This window comes from Salmo salar, chromosome ssa12 (assembly GCF_905237065.1).
Source record: "Salmo salar chromosome ssa12, Ssal_v3.1, whole genome shotgun sequence".
Taxonomy (NCBI): domain Eukaryota; kingdom Metazoa; phylum Chordata; class Actinopteri; order Salmoniformes; family Salmonidae; genus Salmo; species Salmo salar.
Window position 1 is genome coordinate 46,319,214 of NC_059453.1, and position 21,122 is coordinate 46,340,335.

A 21,122-nucleotide genomic window follows, 5' to 3' on the forward strand; every position below is an offset into this window, starting at 1 on the left:
AGTGTTGGTGTGAATTCACGAATGTAACATTTCTAATGGGGATTTTTAGATTTCAATGAGTTGAAAACTGAATTTGACCCCCAACCCTGGTTTACACAACCACAATATCTAACCTCATACCTAACAAAAAAAAGCCATTACTTCAATTACCAATGGTTTGAGTATGCCCGTTTGTCCTCATACGGTACTGTCGACATGCCGATTGCTGTGTATCTGATGCTTATTAGACATGTTCTGCCTGGTCCGGTAGTTACTAACCCCAGCTCTCCTTCTCTGCTTGTGGCGTGACGTGGTATGGTGTCGTCATCTGGGGGTGTCATATCCCTAGCTCTCCACACAGATACAGCCGCCGGCCTACTGATCCGCAGCATCCACCTGGTCACCCAGAGGCTCAACTCCCAGTGGAGGCCCGACATGAGCATCTCCCTGGCCGCCCTGGAGCTGCTGGCTGGCCTAGCCAAGGTAAGAGCCCCCGGGGTCTTGTTCATTAAGGCACGCAACATTTTAAAACGTCTTGCAACGGGATCAAGAATGAGTGTTTCAGGTAGGTGGACATGCGTATTTCCTTAGGGTTTGCAACATTTGAACCAAGGTCTCTTTTACAGAATGACATAAATTACAGGAAATACACACATCAATATAATTGCAAGCAGAAAGAAAAACAGTCAAATAAATGAAGACATTCATTAGTAAGGTCCTCAATCCGCTTTCTGAATTGCCCTCGAGGCACCAAAACGTCAAATTTAAGAAAATTTTGAAGATTGTTCCACAAATAAGATGCAAAAAAACTAAAAGCTGATTTATCTAACTCAGTAGAGACCAAAGGAATTTCCATTTCCTATAGGGTGGTGGGACATATGGAAAGGCTACGAAAATGAACACAAGTGTTGCAATGAAAATGAAGGAGTAGGCAAAAAAGTGAATAAGAACCAGTCGTAGTTCACTGATCCCTGCTGTATCTCCCTCTTCCTCAGGTGAGGGCGAGTGTGGAGTCTGCGGACCGTAAACGTGCAGTCAGCTCGGTGTGCAGTTATATCGTGTATCAGTGCAGCCGGCCGGCCCCCCTCCACTCCCGAGACCTGCACTCTATGATTGTGGCGGCCTTCCAGTGCCTGTGTGTGTGGCTGACAGAGCACCCCGACATGCTCAACGAAAAGGTAGGGGAACACCACCTGCTTTCTACCTACAGTACTTCCTGCTAGTCTTATTGTTCTGTCCATCTAAGCATGTGGTGGTGAATCGTAACTTCTGTTTAAGTCGATTTTTCACTTAGTCTCTCATTGATTTCAATGTATGACGGTGGAAATTAGACTTAAAGGGAAGTTAGGATTCACCCCTTGGACTACGCTGCTGCTACTAATACTATAGATGCAAATATCGACCTTTGAGGTGTGGGTCAAATCTTCCCTTTTGAATCATTCATCATTCAAATGGTCACAAATCCTCCATTGGCAATGTCATGATTTACTATTTTATCGTCATTATTCTCTGCCTTATGAGCTGCGCTCTCTAAAGACTAAACTCACCTCCCGATTTTTGTGCCATGCAATTACATAGTGTTTTGTTGCAGGACTGTTTGATAGAGGTGCTGGAGATCGTGGAGCTGGGAATATCGGGCAGCAAGTCTAAGACCAGTGACCAGGAAGTGCGGTACAAAGGGGACAAGGAGCACAATCCGGCCTCCATGAGGGTGAAGGATGCTGCCGAGGCCACCCTGTCATGGTGAGTGCCACCTGACAGGTGTAATGGGAATATACAGTTACGTTTCTTAGGGAAAAATGCATTGCCTTTTGCTCTCTCTTAAAGGGGCAATCTGTGGTTGGTATATAATTTTTTTTAAATTTAAAGCCATTGATTCTTGAAGAATATAACTTATCCATGGAACGCAGGACGCTTTCATTGGCACACATTCAACAAATTTGATATTCGTAATAATCCATCATGGTTTATGTATTGTAATAACAGGCCCACAATGTGGTTACTAAAGTGCAAATGTGGATATATTTAGCTGATTTCACTGCATAACATTTAGAAGTTGTCCTTTTAAGCTGAGAAGAAGTGAAGCTAGTATATGGCCCTACAAATTCTGCAATATGGAGAACGCGGACGGAATCACTGAACCCAGATATTAAAGCGGAATTCACATTTTTATTTTTACTCATTGAACTTAGCAGGGGATTGAACTTAGTAACACAGTTTATCATAAGACATGAACAGAAAGCATCAGTGATTCGTAATTCCTGCAACTTTCTGAAGAGACAATGAGAATTCCTTGTCTGTGTATGTGCGGATCTACCACTGTGTAGTCATTAGCGATGATGCTAAGGAGAAGTCTTCTGGTAGATGGAAAGGTTTTCTCAAAAACCTCAATTAAATAAAGGAAAACTTAATTTAGATTAAAATGTGTGGGTTGTGTAAACCTTTAATTCCAGTGTGCACCAGCAGGAGGCTGTTTTTGTGGCTGTGTTTTTGCATACGTGATGGTAGCGTTTGCAAAACAAATACCCATGATATCATTCTGCCAGGTAAGCATAGACTACTTTGTAGTTAAAGGAAATGTATCACCCCAAAACTATCTTTTGGTATTTGTTTCATTAGTCCATTGTTAAAATATTCCCAAAATGTTGTTTGTCAGCAATCAAGTTTAAGATGTGTAACTTTCAAAATACAGAAATCAACCCCGTATTATGTATTTTGAAAGTTACATATCAATCCAGTGGGTATTTGTTTTGCAAACTCTACCCTCACATGTATGCTAAAACACTGCTAATAAACACTCTTGTTGGTGCACACTGGAATTAAAAGGTTACTACACCCAAGAATGAAGTATTTTTATTTTATTTCTCCCAGACATCAAAAGTGGACTCAAGCATTGTTTTGAACTTAGAAAAGCAACTAGTTAGAATTCTCTATAAAACACTTTTTTTGAGAGAGAGAGAGCAGAAAACGGCAATTGGGGGAAAATGTGATGGATTTTATAGGGCCCTACTAGTAGTGATGTGCATCTTTTCCTTTCAAGACGATTTGATACGCATCTAGATACATGGGCTCCGATACAGGAACGATAAGGTTTAGTTTTACCCAGCAGCGTTGCAGTTCTTGATACAAACCAATGAGCCTGGCACCTACTACCATACCCCATTTTTAAGGGCACTTAAATATTTTGTCTTACCCATTCACCCTCTAAATGGCACACATACACAATCCTTGTCTCAAGGCTTAAAAATCCCTCTTTAACCTGTCTCCTCCCCTTCATCTACACTGATTTGAAATGGATTTAACAAGTGACATCAGTAATGGATCATAGCTTTTACCTGGATTCACCTGATCAGTATGTCATGGAAAGAGAGGGTGTTATTCATGTTTTGTATACTCAGTGTACACTGATTGTTTAAAAAAAAACTACTAAAACTATTGCTGATGGTGAACCTTATCAAAATGAAATGTATTGTAAGCCTCGTTCAGCAGGTATAGCCAGGTGAGAGTTGTCTCCGATAGCTTACCTTTATTCCAATAAAAAAAAAAAAACGTTTTCAACAGCGCATAGATAATAACCTAGCAAATGACATAGGTTGTCACTCAACTAATAAAGCCTAATATGATGCAAGCCATTTTAGCATTTGAAGGCTGAAGGTGCCGCGCCGATGTGCAAGAATAGAAGCAAGCCGCCCATCTCGGGTTGGTCAGCGCGTAAGACTGGGCACAGTGCATAGCTTGACGAAGCTGCTGATATTGCCTGGGGATATTGCCGGCATGCAAAATGACTTGTAGATCAATGACTGTCAACACAGTTGCATGCAGTTCGACAGGACGGATCAGTTGTCACAAAATAAGGTACTTTCAGAAGCTAGAATGTAATATGAACAAAACCTTTTAGTGAGCCGGTGATTCATAATGTTTGAATCGATTTTCGGCCCGATGCATGATGTATTCGGATCGGTTCAGGATCTGCGGACCGATGCGCTTGTATTTAAAACATTTGTAGGCTATGTGCTAAAAGGACTGTCCATATTAGGGCTATAAGAAAGAGCGTGTATAGAAATGTGTTTTAAAGTTCAGATTGGTGGTCAGCTAGAGCATTCCATAGGCAAGGGAGCAGAAGGCTCGGTCCCCCATAGTACGAAGATGTGTCTTGGGGACACTACGTCTTTACAGCATGTATAGCCCAAAACATTTTTTAAACTATACTTTTGATGTCATTGTTCACCACTCCTTGCATCTATAGCTCTGTCTATGAATTTGAGGTTACATTTCTCCAGCCCCATCCATCAGCTGTTTAGCAAAACCGCTTTGTTGCTGATTGCCCCGTATCCCTTTACGCTTGAACCCGTATATGGGTTGAAAATAGCAGATTTGGACACTGATAAGCGCCTAAATTGGAACGCAGTGCCTGTACAGTAACATGCTATGATGTCAGAGCTCGCTGTCTCTGCTTCACAGCGCTGTATAGGTTGACTGACAGCCGTTCGAAACTTGAGCACTGCGCGCGACAAGAAGTTGTCCCAATCCCTCCTGTTAATTGGCCAACTTTTGAAATTGTTTTTCATGGAAATGCTGTAAATTACGAGGACTATGTATTTTGAAATGAGACGTTAATGGATTATAATAAATACCACTGATGTGCACTTCACATTTCCTTATCATAAAACGCATGTAATATATACAGTGTTTAGTTTATTAGGTACACCTCTCAGTTAATGAAAATGGATTTGGAGTCACACTCAAAATTAAAGTGGAAAACCACACTACAGGCTGATCCAACTTTGATGTAATGTCCTTAAAACAAGTCAAAATGAGGCTCAGTAGTGTGTGTGGCCTCCACGTGCCTGTATGACCTCCCTACAACGCCTGGGCATGCTCCTGATGAGGTGGCGGATGGTCTCCTGAGGGATCTCCTCCCAGACCTGGACTAAAGCATCCGCCAACTCCTGGACAGTCTGTGGTGCAACGTGGCGATGGTGGGTGGAGCGAGACATGATGTCCCAGATGTGCTCAATTGGATTCAGGTCTGGGGAATGGGCGGGCCAGTCCATAGCATCAATGCCTTCCTCTTGCAGGAACTGCTGACACACTCCAGCCACATGAGGTCTAGCATTGTCTTGCATTAGGAGGAACCCAGGGCCAACCGCACCAGCATATGGTCTCACAAGGGGTCTGAGGATCTCATCTCGGTACCTAATGGCAGTCAGGCTACCTCTGGCGAGCACATGGAGGGCTGTGCGGCCCCCCAAAGAAATGCCACCCCACACCGTGACTGACCCACTGCCAAACCGGTCATGCTGGAGGATGTTGCGGGCAGCAGAACGTTCTCCACGGCGTCTACAGACCCTGTCACGTCTGTCACATGTGCTCAGTGTGAACCTGCTTTCATCTGTGAAGAGCACAGGGCGCCAGTGGCGAATTTGCCAATCTTGGTGTTCTCTGGCATATGCCAAACGTCCTGCACGGTGTTGGGCTGTAAGCACAACCCCCACCTGTGGACGTCGGGCCCTCATACCACCCACATGGAGTCTGTTTCTGACCCCTCTCACTGGTGCTGTGAAGACACCTGCATCAGAGGAAAAGCAGAGAGAGATCAACACCACCGTGTCTCTCATAGACACTGGAGCAAATCAAATGTAACAGTAGCGATGAGTCAAAAGAGTTCATGCAAAGGGGGGGGGTCAATGCAGATATTCCGTGTAGCTATTTCGTTAACTATTTAGCAGTCTTATGGCTTGGGGGTAAAAGCTTTCGATAACGCTTGCTGTGCGGTAGCAGAAAAAAGGTCTATGACTTGGGTGACTGGAGTCTTTGACAATTTTTAGGGCCTCCCTCTGACACCGCCTGATAGAGGTCCTGGATGTTAGGGAGTTTGACCCCAGTGATGTACTGGGCTGTACGTACTACCCTCTGTAGCACCAAGCAGTTGCAATACCAAGCGGTGATGCAGCCAGTCAAGATGCTCTCAATGGTACAGCTGTAGAACTTTTTTAGGATCTGAGGGCCCATGCCGAGTCTTTTCAAATACAGAAATATGTCATTTACATCCCTGAGTCTACTTTGTAGAAGCACCTTTGGTAGCGATTACCGCTGTGAGTCTTGCTGGGTAAGTTTCTAGATTTGTCCTTGTGTTTTATGTTATCGTCCTGCTAAAAGGTGAATTAATCTCCCATTGTCTGGTAGAAAGCAGACTGAACCAGGTTTTCGTCTTGGATTTTGCCTGTGCTTAGCTCAATTCCGTTCTTTTTTTTAATCCAAAACGTCACCAGTCCTTAACGATTACAAGCATACCGATAACATGATGCAGCCACCACTATGCTTGAAAATATGGAGAGTAGTTCCATAATGTATTGCATTTGCCCCAAACATAAGACTTTTTTTTCAAGTTAATAAGTAAAAAATGTGCCTTTTTTTTTCTCTTCTCAGTATTACTTTAGTGCCTTGTTGCAAACAGGATGCATGTTTTAGAATATTTGTATTCTGTACAGGCTTCCTTCTTTTCACTCTGTCAATTAAGTTAGTATTGTGGAGTAACTACATTCTCAGTTTTGTGCTATCTCAGCCATTAAACTAACTGTTTTAACATCACCATTGGCCTCATGGCGAAATCCCTGGTTGGTTTCCTTCCTCTCCAGCAACAGAGTTAAGAAGGACACCTGTATCTTTGTAGTGACAGGGTGTAATTACACGGTATTACTTTACTCACATGAAAACGTGGTTACAGTTCCTTTACCATGACAACCACCAAACAATGTAATGTCAGGTCGTGCAAAAAAACTAACTTCAGTGCAAAAAAAAAAGCAGATCCGAGCGTTCAGACAAGGTGTGCAATGGGAGGGTATATTACTGTTAACTTTCTAAATTTACCAGTAATCTGCCAGAATTTTGTTAAATTACATACGATTCTTGAAAGTTAAAGACATCTAGTGGCTGTTTTAGGTACTTCAGATTATCACAGGTATTTGTAATTATCTCTCGGCCTCTGTGTGGCCTTATCACATGTAAAATAAATGAAGTAAAGTTTAAAAGAAATGGAATGACAAAGCTGTAAAACATTATCCTAAATATAAACCAACTTAGTGAATAGCATTTGGTGTTTTAGCATGAAATATCCAGAGGTGCGAGGGGGCTTATTTTATTATGCCATTATGTATTTGTTGTCAATGTTTTTGCATTAGACTGGTGGCAGCTGTGAAAAACATAAATAGTTGTATTGTCAATGTGAATTAGATGCTTTTTTCCCCATTAATTTGGCTATTTTTAGCTACAACCATATGGTCTATCCACTAGAAACTCATGGACAATATGGACAGATATAAAATATTTATTTATAAGAAGTAACTTTGCAACCCGAGTCCAGACAGCGGTTGAATATGGAGGATCGGGTTTGTATCCAGATTCAGATCCACATATGGAGGTGGTATAAATTGGAAGTCAAAATATCAGATTCCATGTTTTCTTTACTGTTTACACATTAGGGGAAGGTCATATGGGTATCAAATATGGAAATAATTGGCAAAAGATCTGAATAGGCCTGATGGCCCTGATGCACTATAGCCATTGTGCGTCTGGCATTGCCGTCAACCATTAAGGAAATGCTTCCTTTGAAGTCAATGAAAGCTGCTTCACTGCCCATATTGTGCTCGCGTTGCGTCGTCCAATGGCAGCATCCAAGTCCAGACAGAGCTTGGATTTGGCCGAATCGTCGAGGTTCAATTCTTGATGGCTGACATGCTTCTATCTTGTGAATTTAAATAATTTTAGTTGCATATGGCCTCGACTATACACCACTGGTTATTTTACTAAGATTTATAAAGTCAAGAAGCTACTACTACTAGCTAGCTACATTGAGTAGCTAGGTTCACAATGTAGGCAAAAGCAACTTGTGCAATTAGAGGATAATTTAGTACAACCACTAGCAACAATTCAATGAGTACTTGCGAAAAACTGGACCAAAGCTATTGTACTTACACATAATCAATTAATATGGTACAGTAGGGGAAAATAGAAGAAAGACTGTCTTCCCCTCCGCTCCTCTCCACTTTCAAAACAACGCGCTCTGTGCAGCAGGTAGAAGGTCACAGTGACAACGCTGATGGAAATGCAATGCTTATAGTGGAGCTGCAGTGTTACTGATGTGGACATGTCAGGTGTGTTGTATTATGTTGATTGGTGTGTGAGAAGCAGTACCTGTAATTGGGCTGTAGGCTTGGCCGATGTTTGTAATGACATTGGAGTAGACCAAAATGGTTTACAATAGGGTCCCATTGTTCTATCTAAAGCAGCGAAGAATGCCACCTTTGGCCACTCTGTGAACACAGGGAAGGGATGCAGATTTCTTTATATAGAGCACAATATACACTTGACTGACTGACTGACTACACCTTACTCCTAGGGCTAAAAGATTCAGAACCACATTAAGCATTGTTTAAATATGATACATTGGGGAAATTAAAATCATACGATCCCATTTCTCTAAGTAGAAATAGAGACAACACATTACATACCTAGCGTCACTACTAGAATGACCATGTATGACGTTAAAAAGATTGTTTTTCATACCTGCATTCTCTCTCTTCAGCTCCTCCACCTCCCTCTCACTGGCTGTCAGTCTGGCCTCCAGAGCTAGAATATGTCAAAAAATACAAATGAAATGTTAATGAATTCAACACACCACTGTTTTCCTAATCATAATACAGAAGTCGTTTAAACAAAGCTGCCTCACTTTACCTGCGTTCCTTCTCTCCAACTCCTCCAACTTGTTCTTGTGGACCTGTATTTCATTCTTATTAACGCTCAGCTCCACTCTCTGATCCTCCACCTGGCTCTCACTAGCTGTCAGTCTGGCCCCCATGGCTGAAAGTTCTGTGGCTTGGGCTGGAAATACAAATATAGGAAACATGTCTTGAGCATTGTTCTGATACTAACCAAATGATCAACAAAATCCTCTTTTTATACTATCATATCCCGACATTTACCTGTGTTCTGTCTCTTCAGCGTCTCCACCTGGCTCTCACTGGCTGTCAGTCTGTTACCCATGTACCTCAGCTCCACTCTCTGTTCCACCACCATGTATCTGAGCTCCTTCAGCTCAGTCCAGATGTCAGGCTGGGTGGTCAACTGTTGAACATCATTCTCCCTGCTCCCTCCCCTGTCACTGTTACCCTGTTGAGGGATGTCACTCTCTCCCTGAGCCCATGACCCAGACAGACAGAACAGCATCACCAGCAAAGCTACAGCACCCCTCATTCTGAAACAATGCCTCTTCAGAACTGATGTAGTCTACTGGGCTCAGGCCCTGTCTTTATATACAAACTGGTCTTGGTGAACCAGTACATGGGAACTTTAACAGGTGATATCAGTGGAGCATTTTGAGAACATTACCAAGAACGATGTGTGATGTAACACAACACAGATGAAACATATGAGGTGTTTTAAGGACATGAGAAAATCAAACCTGTAACTCAGTTTAAAGTCTCTATTTTTCTCCTTAAAGGGGCAGCAATTTGGTATTCGGTCACTTGTTTTGGGAAACCGCTAAGGGATGGGGCTGGAGTAATGTAACCACTATCAAATTCATAGACTGAGCTATGGATGCAAAGACCATGTTTTTTTTAAAGCTATCAAGTCTTTGTTTACAATTACACTCTTTGCAAACAATGAATTAAAACAAGCATATATTTCAGGTTCTGTTTGGGTAAGACAGTTGAACTAAGCTCATGAGGCAATTATAAGTTATATTTTTTCAAGAATCTATGGCTATATATTATTAATTTAAAAGTAAAAAAAAAAATGTATGTACCAAATGCGGACTGTAGCTTTAAATTCATTTCAACCATTTTACCTGCCAGTATTTATGGATAATTCCCTTTTTTTCCCTCTTTTTTTTTTGTGACCAATCCTGTATTCTTATCCGCTTAGTTCAGGGTTGCTATTTTTATTCATACAATTCTGCTTTTGAAAATGTTTTATAGTGGGGATTCCTGCCTCGTGTATATTTTGTCTTTTGAATGCACAGCACCTCTGTCCCTGTCAGCATAATGCAGGTCCTGGGGGCGTTCCCGTCGCCCAGTGGCCCCGCCTCCCCCTGCAGCCTGCTGAACGAGGACACCCTGATCAAGTACTCCAGGCTGACCTCTACCAGCCGCAAGAACTTCCGCTACTTCGTCCTAGACAACTCTGTCATCCTGGCCATGCTGGAGCAGCCGCTGGGCAACGAACAGAGTCAGTTATGTTACCCCAAATCCACTTCAACAAATATCTTTGACATATTATTGGCAATCCTTCACATGTTATCCCAGAACCATTTTGACAGTCGTCATCCACATGTTATCAGTCATCAACCACGTTTTCAGTCATGTTTATTAACATTTTAAATGTTTAAAAGTGGTTTTGCACTATAAAACAAAAATTGGAGTTTCGCATTGGACATGTCCAATGTCTTCTGTTTTGTGCCTAATGAACACAACCCTGTTGACCTGGTTGCCGTGTGTGTGTGTGTGTGTGTGTGTGTGTGAGCAGATCCCTGTCCATCCGTGACCATGTTGATCAGGGGGATGTCTGGTAGACACGCCTGGACCATGCAGCTCTTCCACCAACCCAGGGGGGCCCGTGCCAGCCAGAAGGTAACACACACTTTAGCTAACCCTTTAGATTCGTTATGTTGATATGTTTCCGTACATTTCTATTACGCGCCAGTCACAAGGTAACACACACTTTAGCTAACCCTTTAGATTCGTTATGTTGATATGTTTCCGTACATTTCTATTACGCGCCAGTCACAAGGTAACACACACTTTAGCTAACCCTTTAGATTCGTTATGTTGATATGTTTCCGTACATTTCTATTACGCGCCAGTCACAAGGTAACACACACACTTTAGCTAACCCTTTAGATTCGTTATGTTGATATGTTTCCGTACATTTCTATTACGCGCCAGTCACAAGGTAACACACACCGTAGTTAACCCTTTATATGAATTATGTTAGTATGTTTCAGCACATTTCTATTAGTGTCAAGGTTCACATTGACATCTTATTAACCAGCAACTCCATTGTTAGGAACCAGGTTTTCACATTGCTGTAATGAACAAATGATCTCTAATCTCATTCAACGTTAACCATGATTGCTGGTGCCAGATCTGTTTGGAAAACATTTCTGCATCAGGGAATTGATATTCATCAGATGCTTATCGTAGACCTTTAACAATGCTAAATGATCACATGTCAGTCCGTGTTTCTTGCTGAGTTTTCCCAGTTCCTTTCTCAGGGGTCTGTATCTCATCAGAAGTGTCTCCCTCTTTCTCCCCCCCCTTCTGTCTGTCTCGCTCTTCTCTGTAGCAGGTGTTTATACCAGAGAGTCGGCCCACTCCCAAAAATGATGTGGGGATCCGGTTAAACGTCAAACACAGACCCTTCCCGGAAGAAGTGGACAAAATTCCATTTGTGAAAGCAGACCTGAGCATTCCGGACCTACACGATATCGTAGATAAGGAGGTAGGCTGGCATTGTTTGTCCATCCTTATTAGAATAATGTTGTCTCCATTGCCCTAATGAGAATTGTATTGTAGCGTAGAGGTGGTGTTTGCAGCAGCCATTGCCTGGATTTACAAAGTGACTCAAAATAGAAGTGCTTATCTAGAATCAAGGTCCCCCCTGTTATTTATTATTTAGTAAAAACGGATCTAAGATCAGCACTGCTATAGACCCATAGGAGTGATGGGACACCTGAATCCACTTTGCACAACTAGGACAACTAGCCCATTTAATGTTAAACAAAATGTAGGCTAACCTTTGAGTTTCATTCTCTGTGAACTTGTCCACTTCAATGAACAAGTCTCTGTCTGAAAGAAATGTAAAAAAAAATATTCTCAACTGACAAGCCAAACACTTCATGACACATAGCTACTACACTGATGTACAGTGATCCGGACGTGAGTTGTCCTCACACACGAAATGTGACATGATTCACTAACGTCACCTACCACCAAACCTTTTTCTCTTTATCAGAGCCAGCTGATATTGGTTACTCCTCAGTATTTTCCAGTTTGACTATGACTGTGGGAGAGAAAAGGTGTTGGGATTGGGTGCGCACTGTATTGATTGTGTGAGATTTTATTGGGTGTTTTGGGAAGGTTTGTCTGCGTTGATGGTTCATTCATGTCAGGTGAGTGGTTGTGGGTGTTTGATGTTTTGTGAGGTGCTTTGAGGAGGGGATTGTCTGTGAATGGGTGCATTTCGGTGGATGTATGCAATGACACTTGCCAGCAATGCAATGGCATTCTTTCTTTTGGGGTATCCACAATAATGACTATTTGTCATTACTACTATAAGATGAAGATCAGAATGAGCAACAGCCATAGGATCCACTCCCATTGACCTTTGGCACCGATCTAGGACCAGCCACTTCTAATCTTAACCATTTTTAGAGGGTGAAAAATGTCAAACTGACCTTGGATAAGTGTCAAGGGGCGATACCATCATCCATTCCTCACTCTCAGCTGGAGATGCAGCACGACAAGCTGCGAGGTGTGATGGCCAAGCAGATCGAGTACGAGACGACGCTGGAGCACGGCAGCGAGGAGCGCAGGGGCAGCAAGAGCTTCCCAGACGTGCTGACGGACTGCAAGCCCCCGTCTCCCTCGCAGGAGTTCCAGACGGCCCGCCTCTTCCTGTCGCACTTTGGCTTCCTGTCGCTGGAGGCACTCAAGGTACTGGGGAAAGAGAACTGCCTATGTGGCATCGATATGAGTCAAACAGTTATTCTAGTGGCAGAATTGACTATAAAGTGTAAAGATGATAATTCTGGTCAAAAAGTCAGTCTCATCTAACTGATTTTGGAAAATCCATGCTCCACAACAGGTAAACGAAGGTTGGGTTTTAATTTGACGATGTCCATTTGCCCACTAACATGGGGTGAACAGTTGCGGTGATTGCTCTCTATCCAATAGCATAGACAGTGTGACAGACCTGCTCAGGAGCACCAACTGTTTACATAAGACAACACGTCGCGCAATACTGCACCAAACACCTTAGTTAGATGAAAAATTGCGCAACTGAAACATCCTCTGTAAAAATGTCTAAATTAATTTTAGATTTCTTGAGTTATCTTAAATTCATTCTGGGGATTTTGAGTTATTGAAATAGGCTTCCACATCTACAGTGTCTCATTGGGGACAAACATTAACCAAACACTGAATCGTTTAGGAAACACACCTCCAAGGCTGAAATCTCGTTTTCCTAATGAGCAACAGAAAAACACACATGCGAATCAGCGTGTTCAGTGGCTCTAAGGGATTTAAAAGGATGTACATGTGTAGTGGAACTAGGATTTAACGATTCACCGATACGCATCATCTGGGGTTCAAATGTTTAAGATACAAGTGCATCTGTCCGCGGGAGCCCAAACCGATCCAAATGAAGCATGCATTAATCAGAAAACCAATTCAAAAGGTTCCTAATGTTGTTTTTTTTATTCATATTTTATTCTGAAAATACCTCATCTGTTTTGACTGAATTGATGCGTCCTCTCCTTCAGATCTATAGACTATTAAACTTCTTTTTTCCCCCTTTTTTTTAACATCTAACTGCTGATTGAAAACTCCAATCATTCAAATGTTATTAACATTGTTCAGGTTCACCATAAGACATCGTTTTCGTAGTTCTGCTTTAAACAATCAGTTTATTTGTTAATTTCATGAAGGACAATCATTTTTGCGAGCTATGACAAAATTCCAAAAGTCTAAACCATTTCTCTTTTGAGATGGGGGGGGTAAAATCCAGTTGCATTTTATTAATTGGCTAAATGTCATTCTAATTTCAAAAGATAAATATTGACATAGTACTAGCTCAAAAACAAATATCTGCAAAATGACACGTGAATCAGTAAATTACAGTGATTTCACATAGAAACTGGGGGGATAGTGGGGTGGTACGCGCTCAGCCTGCTCTAAGGCTGCTTAGGTGCCTACACATACCATTGAGACACACACACACACACACACACACTGAGGGCCACTCAGCTTAGAGAAGTAATCTCAGACAGATCCAGCTCAGAGAGGCCCAGCTCCTGAGCTCCCATTGGCAGCAGATAAATCATTTAAAAATGGAAAATGTTGTTATGCCACAAAAGAAAAAATGGTGTATCGAACCGAATCGCATCTATTATTGTTCCTCTAATCAAACCGAATCGCGGCGAATTGTTTCAAACTAGACTGAACAAAAATATACACGCAACATGCAACAATTTCAACCATTTTACTGAGTTACAGTTCATTTAACGAAATCAGTCAATTGAAATGCATTCATTAGGCCCTAATATATGGATTTCACACGACTGAACAGGGGTGCAGCCACGGGTGGGCTTGGGAGGGCATAGACCCACCCACTGGGGAGCCAGGCCCAGCCAATCAGAATGAGTTTTTCCCCACAAAAGGGCTTTATTACAAGACAGAAATACTCCTCAGTTTCATCAGCTGTCCAGGCGGCTAGTCTCCGATGATCCGCAGGTAAAGAAGCTGGATGTGGAGGTCCTGGGCTGGCATGGTTACACGTGGTCTGCAATTGTGAGGCCGGTAGGACGTACTGCCAAGTTCTCTAAAACAACGTTGGAGGCAGCTTAAAATAACATTAAATTCCCTGGCAACAGTTCTGGTGGACATTCATGCAGTCAGCATGCCAATTGCACTCTCCCTCAAAACTTGAGACATCTGTGGCATTGTGTTGTGTGACAAAACTGCACATTTTAGTGGCCTTTTATTGTCCCCAGCACAAGGTGCACATACGACACCTGTCAGATGGATGGTTTATCTTAGAAAAGGAGAAATGCTCACTAACAGGGATGTAAATACATTTATGCGCTTAATTTGAGAGCAATAAGCTTTTTGTGCGTATGAACATTTCTGGGATCTTTTATTTCAGCTCATGATACATGGGATCAACTCTTTACATGTTGGGTTTATATTTTTGTTCAGTTTATATCAACTAGAAAGTATGCAATCAATGACTATTTATTCAGTTAAAACATAATTTAAGACAAACTCACATTTTAAGCATTTATTAGAAAATAGATGACAATGCATTTGGTCTTGGTGTTTTTGGCTCTGTTCCTTCAGGGGAGCCTGCTGCTAGAGCAATGCATCAATTATTATCATTATAATCAACTACAGGCAGTGAGCAAGATACCAATCCCCCTGATGGGGGGAAAAAAGAAGAACCAAACAGGTGGAAGCTGGGGTGGTGGAGGGCTAGCCAAAAACAGTACACATATCTGGTGGCAGCAATGTTACAGCAGCAATATTAAGCAGCCAAAAAAAGCCTATTGCATAGCTTAGCGCAGCAGCAAGGCAACAGCAGAGGATGTGGGTGCAGAGCTGGTCAACTTAAATAGAACGCCATATTAAGGTGAATCTGATTGGTGCAATCTCAGCTGATGCTATCACAAACACTTGAGTTTCCCGTCTGAAATGGCTTCGCTTAATTTAGCTTATTTTGATCCTCGGTGTAATCACCAAGTAGCAAATTATAGTCAACCAAATACAGCAGCTAAACCGGCCAATTCATACGTGAAGTCATTTTAAGGTTGTATTAGCTGATGAACCAGCCAATTACATTTAACTTGATGTTTCCTGCCTTCCAGGAGCCCGGCAACAGTCGCCTACCTCCCCACCTGATTGCACTGGACTCTGGGTTGCCGGGCTTCTTTGACGACATGAGCTACCTGGACCTGCTGCCCTGCCGGCCCTGTGACACGGTCTTCCTCTTCTACATGAAGGCCGGCCAGAAGAGCAGCCAGGAGGTGAGAAGTTTTAAGGGGAGGGCATCAACAGGGTTGTGTTCAGTAGGACTAGTCACTTTAAACAATGTCATTTTATATAATGTTTACATACCCTAAATTACTCATCTCATATGTATAGTTGAAGTCGGAAGTTTACATACACCTTAGCCAAATACATTTAAACTCAGTTTTTCACAATTCCTGACATTTAATCCAGTAAAAATGCCCTGTCTTAGGTCAGTTAGGAACACCACTTTATTTTACGAATGTGAAATGTCAGAATAATAGTAGAGAGAATGATTTATTTCAGCTTTTATTTCTTTCATCACATTCCCAGTGGGTCAGAAGTTTACATACACTCAATTAGTATTTGGTAGCATTGCCTTTAAAATGTTTAACTTGGGTCAAACGTTTCGGGTAGCCTTCCACAAGCTTCCCACAATAAGTTGGGTGAATTTTGGCCCATTCCTCCTGACAGAGCTGGTGTAACTGAGTCAGGTTTGTAGACATCCTTGCTCGCACATGCTTTTTCAGTTTTTCCCACAAATTTTCTATAGGATTGAGGTCAGGGCTTTGTGATGGCCACTCCAATACCTTGACTTTGTTGTCCTTAAGCCATTTTGCCACAACTTTGGAAGTATGCTTGGGGTCATTGTCCATTTGGAAGACCCATTTGCGACCAAGCTTTAACTTCCTGACTGATGTCTTGATGTTGCTTCAATATATCCACATAATTTTCCTCCCTCATGATGCCATCTATTTTGTGACGTGCAACAGTCCCTCCTGCAGCAAAGCACCCCACAACATGATGCTGCCACCCCCGTGCTTCACGGTTGGGATGGTGTTCTTCGGCTTGCAAGCCTCCCCCTTTTTCCTCCAAACATAATGATGGTCATTATGGCCAAACAGTTCTATTTTTGTTTCATCAGACCAGAGGACATTTCTCCAAAAAGTAGGATCTTTATCCCCATGGACAGTTTGTCCCCAACTGTAGTCTGGCTTTTTTATGGCGGTTTTGGAGCAGTGGCATCTTCCATGCTGAGCGGCCTTTCAAGTTATGTCGATATAGGACTCGTTTTACTGTCGATATGATACTTTTGTACCCGTTTCCTCCAGCATCTTCACAAGGTACTTTGCTGTTGTTCTGGTTTTGATTTGCACTTTTCGCACAAAGTCCGTTCATCTCTAGGAGACAGAACACGTCTCCTTCCTGAGCGGTATGACGGCTGTGTGGTCCCAAGGTGTTTATACTTGCTTACTATTGTTTGTACAGATGAACTTGGTATCTTCAGGTGTTTGGAAATTGCTCCCAAGGATGAACCAGACGTGTGGAGGTCTACAATGTTTTTTCTGAGGTCTTGGCTGATTTCTTTTGATTTTCCCATGATGTCAAACAAAGATGCACTGAGTTTGAAGGTAGGCCTTGAAATACATCCACAGGTACACCTCCAATTGACTCAAATGATGTCAATTAGCCTATCAGAAGCTTCTAAAGCCATGCTATCATTTTCTGGAATTTTCCAAGCTGTTTAAAGGCACAGTCAACTTAGTGTATGGAAACTTCTGACCCACTGGAATTGTGATACAGTGAATTATAAGTGAAATAATCTGTCTGTCAACAATTGTTGGAAAAATTACTTGTGTCATGCAGAAAGTACATGTCCTAACCGACTATAGTTATACTATATAGTTTGTTAACAAGAAATTTGTGGAGTGGTTGAAAAACAAGTTTTAATGACTCCAACCTAAGTGTATGTAAACTTCCGACTTCAACTGTATATACTGTGCTCTATACCATCTACTGCATCTTGCCTATGCCGTTCGGCCATCGCTCATCCATATATTTGTATGTACATATTCTTATTCATTACTTTACACTTGTGTGTATAAGGTAGTTGTGAAATTGTTAGATATTACTGCATGGTCGGAACTAGAAGCACAAGCATTTCGCTACACTCTCATTAACATCTGCTAACCATGTGTATGTGACCAATAACATTTTATTTGATTAGGAACAAACAGAAGAAAAAGGTCAAACTGTTTTTCCATTGCTGAAACTTTTTAACTTTTTGCTACAATGTGCCCTAATGAGCATGGCTCAGGAGTTATGGACCAGTGCAAAAGTCTTGATTAACTTCTTTCATGCCCTGATATTATAGTCTACTTTCTCTGAAATTCCTTCTAGACAGTTGCGCTAAACTATTCAAAAATGGTTGAAAAAAAAAAAAACATTAGGTGCCCGAGTCTGGTCTATTGGTAAATCTGCAGACTCCTTCTCATTTCAAACCTATTAATAAAACCAGCAAAATAAAACTGAAATTTTGACCAAAAACTTTTAGTCTAAAACCATTTACAGAAAATGAAATATTTCATGTTCACGTCTCCTCTGATAATGGACTGTCTGCCCCTGTGTCCCATGCATAGAGTTAGTTAGAGGGCGGATCTTTGTACCTGTCCCATTATGGCTTCTGTGAGAGCAAGGCCACGCCATTGAGTCTTATCTCCATTTTAAAGTAGTACATTTTCTTATTCTTTTTGTTTGAAAAAAGTAGTAACGCTAATATTGATGATTTCACCACCATCTGGCGTCCTGAACAAAAATCTTTTCATTCATTAATTTTTGCCACTAGATGGCGGTGATATAGTTTCAAGCCATTTGTGACTCACAACCTGGATTCGGTCTTATGTAGCAAAATTTGAATTTCTGTTTTTACATTGGATTAAAGTAGAGACTCAGAGCTACAAAATGCTATATCATACACTGCATTTTAGGAACAATGGGAAAGTAAGTCTGCTTTGAAAGTCGATAGACTTGTAAACTAGAAAATTGTATTTTAGTGTTTCGGTGAGAGGGGTTTTCTTTGTCTACACCCATTCAGCATCGTTCACACCCTCTTAAGCTTTAGCCCCACCCATCTCGTTTCGTTCTCGGAGCAGACACTTGACGCTCTGGCCGATGATTTGTTTACCACTGGAAAACATGAAAACAGCCTAACCAGCTCTGTTGGCAGCAATTTTATTATGCTTTTTTGCCGACTTTACTGACACCGGCTATATTTAACGGGTGTTGTACACTTTAGCTTAACACATTAAACAATGAACCTAGCTGGGTAAAAACATGTAAGATCACACACATCAGCTAACGAGCCAGCCACCTAACGTTAGCTGGGGAGCCAGCAAGCTAACGCTACCTAACAGTAACTACACGTTAGCTCAAGACATGTAGCTAGCTAGCTAGGTAGACAATGAATCTAGCTAGGTAAACAACGTGTAATATCACACATCACGAGCCAGCAAGCTAACGTTAGCTAGTTAAACAACAATGAATAATGTCATACACATATTAAAAAAAACACTTTGTCAAAATTAGAAACGTGTAATATCTGAAAATGTAGCTAGCTAGACAATCTTACCCTATACATCATCATGCATGATGGACCCGTCTCCCTGTCACGAATCCATGCCACAAATGCCCTTAGTTTGACGATGTAATCAGGAAACGGGTGTTTTCGCCATCTCTTTAGCTGTCATACTCTCATTGCACTAATTTCAATACTCGATCCTCCAGAAAGTGGAGAGCAACACTTATGCAGCTACATAAAAAAAAATAATATCCGTATTCAACAGGATTACCAACACAGACTGAGCTCAAATATAATCCTGTCTCGGCATGTCCAGCCCACTCATTATCTCAGCCAATCATGGCTAGTGGGAAGGTTACTGGCTTTTTCTGTGGTTTACCAACAAGGCTCATAATTTAACAATTTCATTCGTATTTAAGGGACATGAAAGTTTACATGTTCAAGAAGGTATTTCTGCTCCAAAGAAAACACATTTTGCTAAATAAATACAAAAACATTAAAATGGCTCTCCTGTGAAGTCGTGACTTGCGACATACGCCTAGTTTCCTGAAACGGGATCACATTTACAAACCATAGCACCCAATTTGTATAAGACAATGCTCTGATCATTGGCTGATCACTCCCAACCCATAGGAATCCCTACCCTGTTGACGCTCTCAATGTCCGTGCAAAAACAGGTTATATCGATGATGAGGCCTCTAACTCTATGGTCCTATGCCAGATCCTGAGAAATGTGGAGTCGAGCGCCAACGTGCAGCATCACTTCCTGGAGTTCCTGATGTCGCTGGGCTGGCCCGTGGAGGTGGGGCAGCACCCGGGCTGGACGGGCAGCGTCTACACTAGCTGGTCCATCAACAACAACAACAATAACGGAGACAGCATCCCACCAGGTGAGGGAGAGAGCATTATGCTAACCTGAGAATATACAGTACCAGTCAAAAGTTAGGGTTTTTCTTTATTTTAACTTTTTTCAACTTTTTTTTTATAATAGTGAGACATCAAAACTATGAATTAACACATGGAATCATGTAGTAACTGAAAAAGTTTTAAACGAATCCAAATCAAACTCATCAATCTGCATCATGCTAGCTGTCCCTCAAATGGCAAGGGACTGAAGCACATTGACTGGAACTCGAATTGATAGGGGCTGACCTACGTGGGCCAAGCTTGCATTACTCAAAATGGCGCTGCACAGCTTCCAGTAAAGTCGCTTCCAAACTAGGGATTTTGTTTCTAATTGAGGTAAGACAGTAATGCCGACCCTATTTGACACATTTCCTGCCCTAGAGCGTAAATGCATTTTTAGGTTCCACCTCCAGGCTCCTCATACAGTACCAGTCAAAGTCTGGATACACCTACTCATTCCAGGGTTTTTTATTTGTATTTTTTTCCACATTGTAGAATAATAGTGAAGACAAAAAAACTATGAAATAACACATATAGAATCATGTAGTAACCAAAAGTGTAAAACAAATCAAAATATATTTTATATTTTAATTCTTCAAAGTAGCCACCTTTTGCCTTGATAACAGCTTTGCACACTCTTGGCATTCTCTCAACCAACTTCATGAGGTCGTCACCTGGAATGCATTTCAATTAACAGGTGTGCCTTCTTAAAAGTTAATTTGTTTGAGGCTTTAAAATTGTTCTTACCCTATGATTTTGAACATTCAAAGCATCTGGAAAATGTCCATCACAGGCATTTAGCTTGCTAAATAACTTCTGAGTGATGGGAAGCACAAGCACCAACACCAATCTGCCTACAACACTGCACACACACACCAGTTCTTACTATGACAACTAATGTAGCATTGTCAGCAAATGACTGAGGTCTCAACACACATATCCGATTTGGTCACTTGTAACTTGCTGTTTGGACATTCAGTAGTCCAAAATGGATTTCAGAAACAAAACTGATTTGAACATTAAGGCCTGCAGTGTGAACAAGGTTTAACAGTCAAGAGGCTCCATATGTAGCCTAGCAGATGAAGTGGGATATTTCT

General features: G+C 41.7%; 1 protein-coding gene across 7 annotated transcripts in view; it reads left to right on the forward strand.

The window, feature by feature from the left end:
* The window catches only part of LOC106565273 (ral GTPase-activating protein subunit beta), a 95,161-nt gene that overhangs the window by 56,808 nt on the left and 17,231 nt on the right, over nt 1–21,122 (forward strand). For 4 of the 7 annotated variants that reach the window (XR_001319639.2, XM_014132193.2, XM_014132192.2 and 1 more), the window contains exons 16-24: nt 329–462; nt 975–1,157; nt 1,571–1,722; nt 10,019–10,206; nt 10,504–10,607; nt 11,323–11,478; nt 12,483–12,692; nt 15,620–15,778; nt 19,841–20,009. Coding sequence is in view for 6 of the 7 variants with exons in the window: in XM_014132193.2 (XP_013987668.2) it covers nt 329–462; nt 975–1,157; nt 1,571–1,722; nt 10,019–10,206; nt 10,504–10,607; nt 11,323–11,478; nt 12,483–12,692; nt 15,620–15,778; nt 19,841–20,009 (1,455 nt within the window). In the remaining variant the exon portion in view is untranslated. The remainder of the gene's footprint in view (nt 1–328; nt 463–974; nt 1,158–1,570; nt 1,723–10,018; nt 10,207–10,503; nt 10,608–11,322; nt 11,479–12,482; nt 12,693–15,619; nt 15,779–19,840; nt 20,010–21,122) is intronic. The other 3 variants (XM_014132194.2, XM_014132196.2, XM_014132197.2) reach the window with 3 other exon arrangements.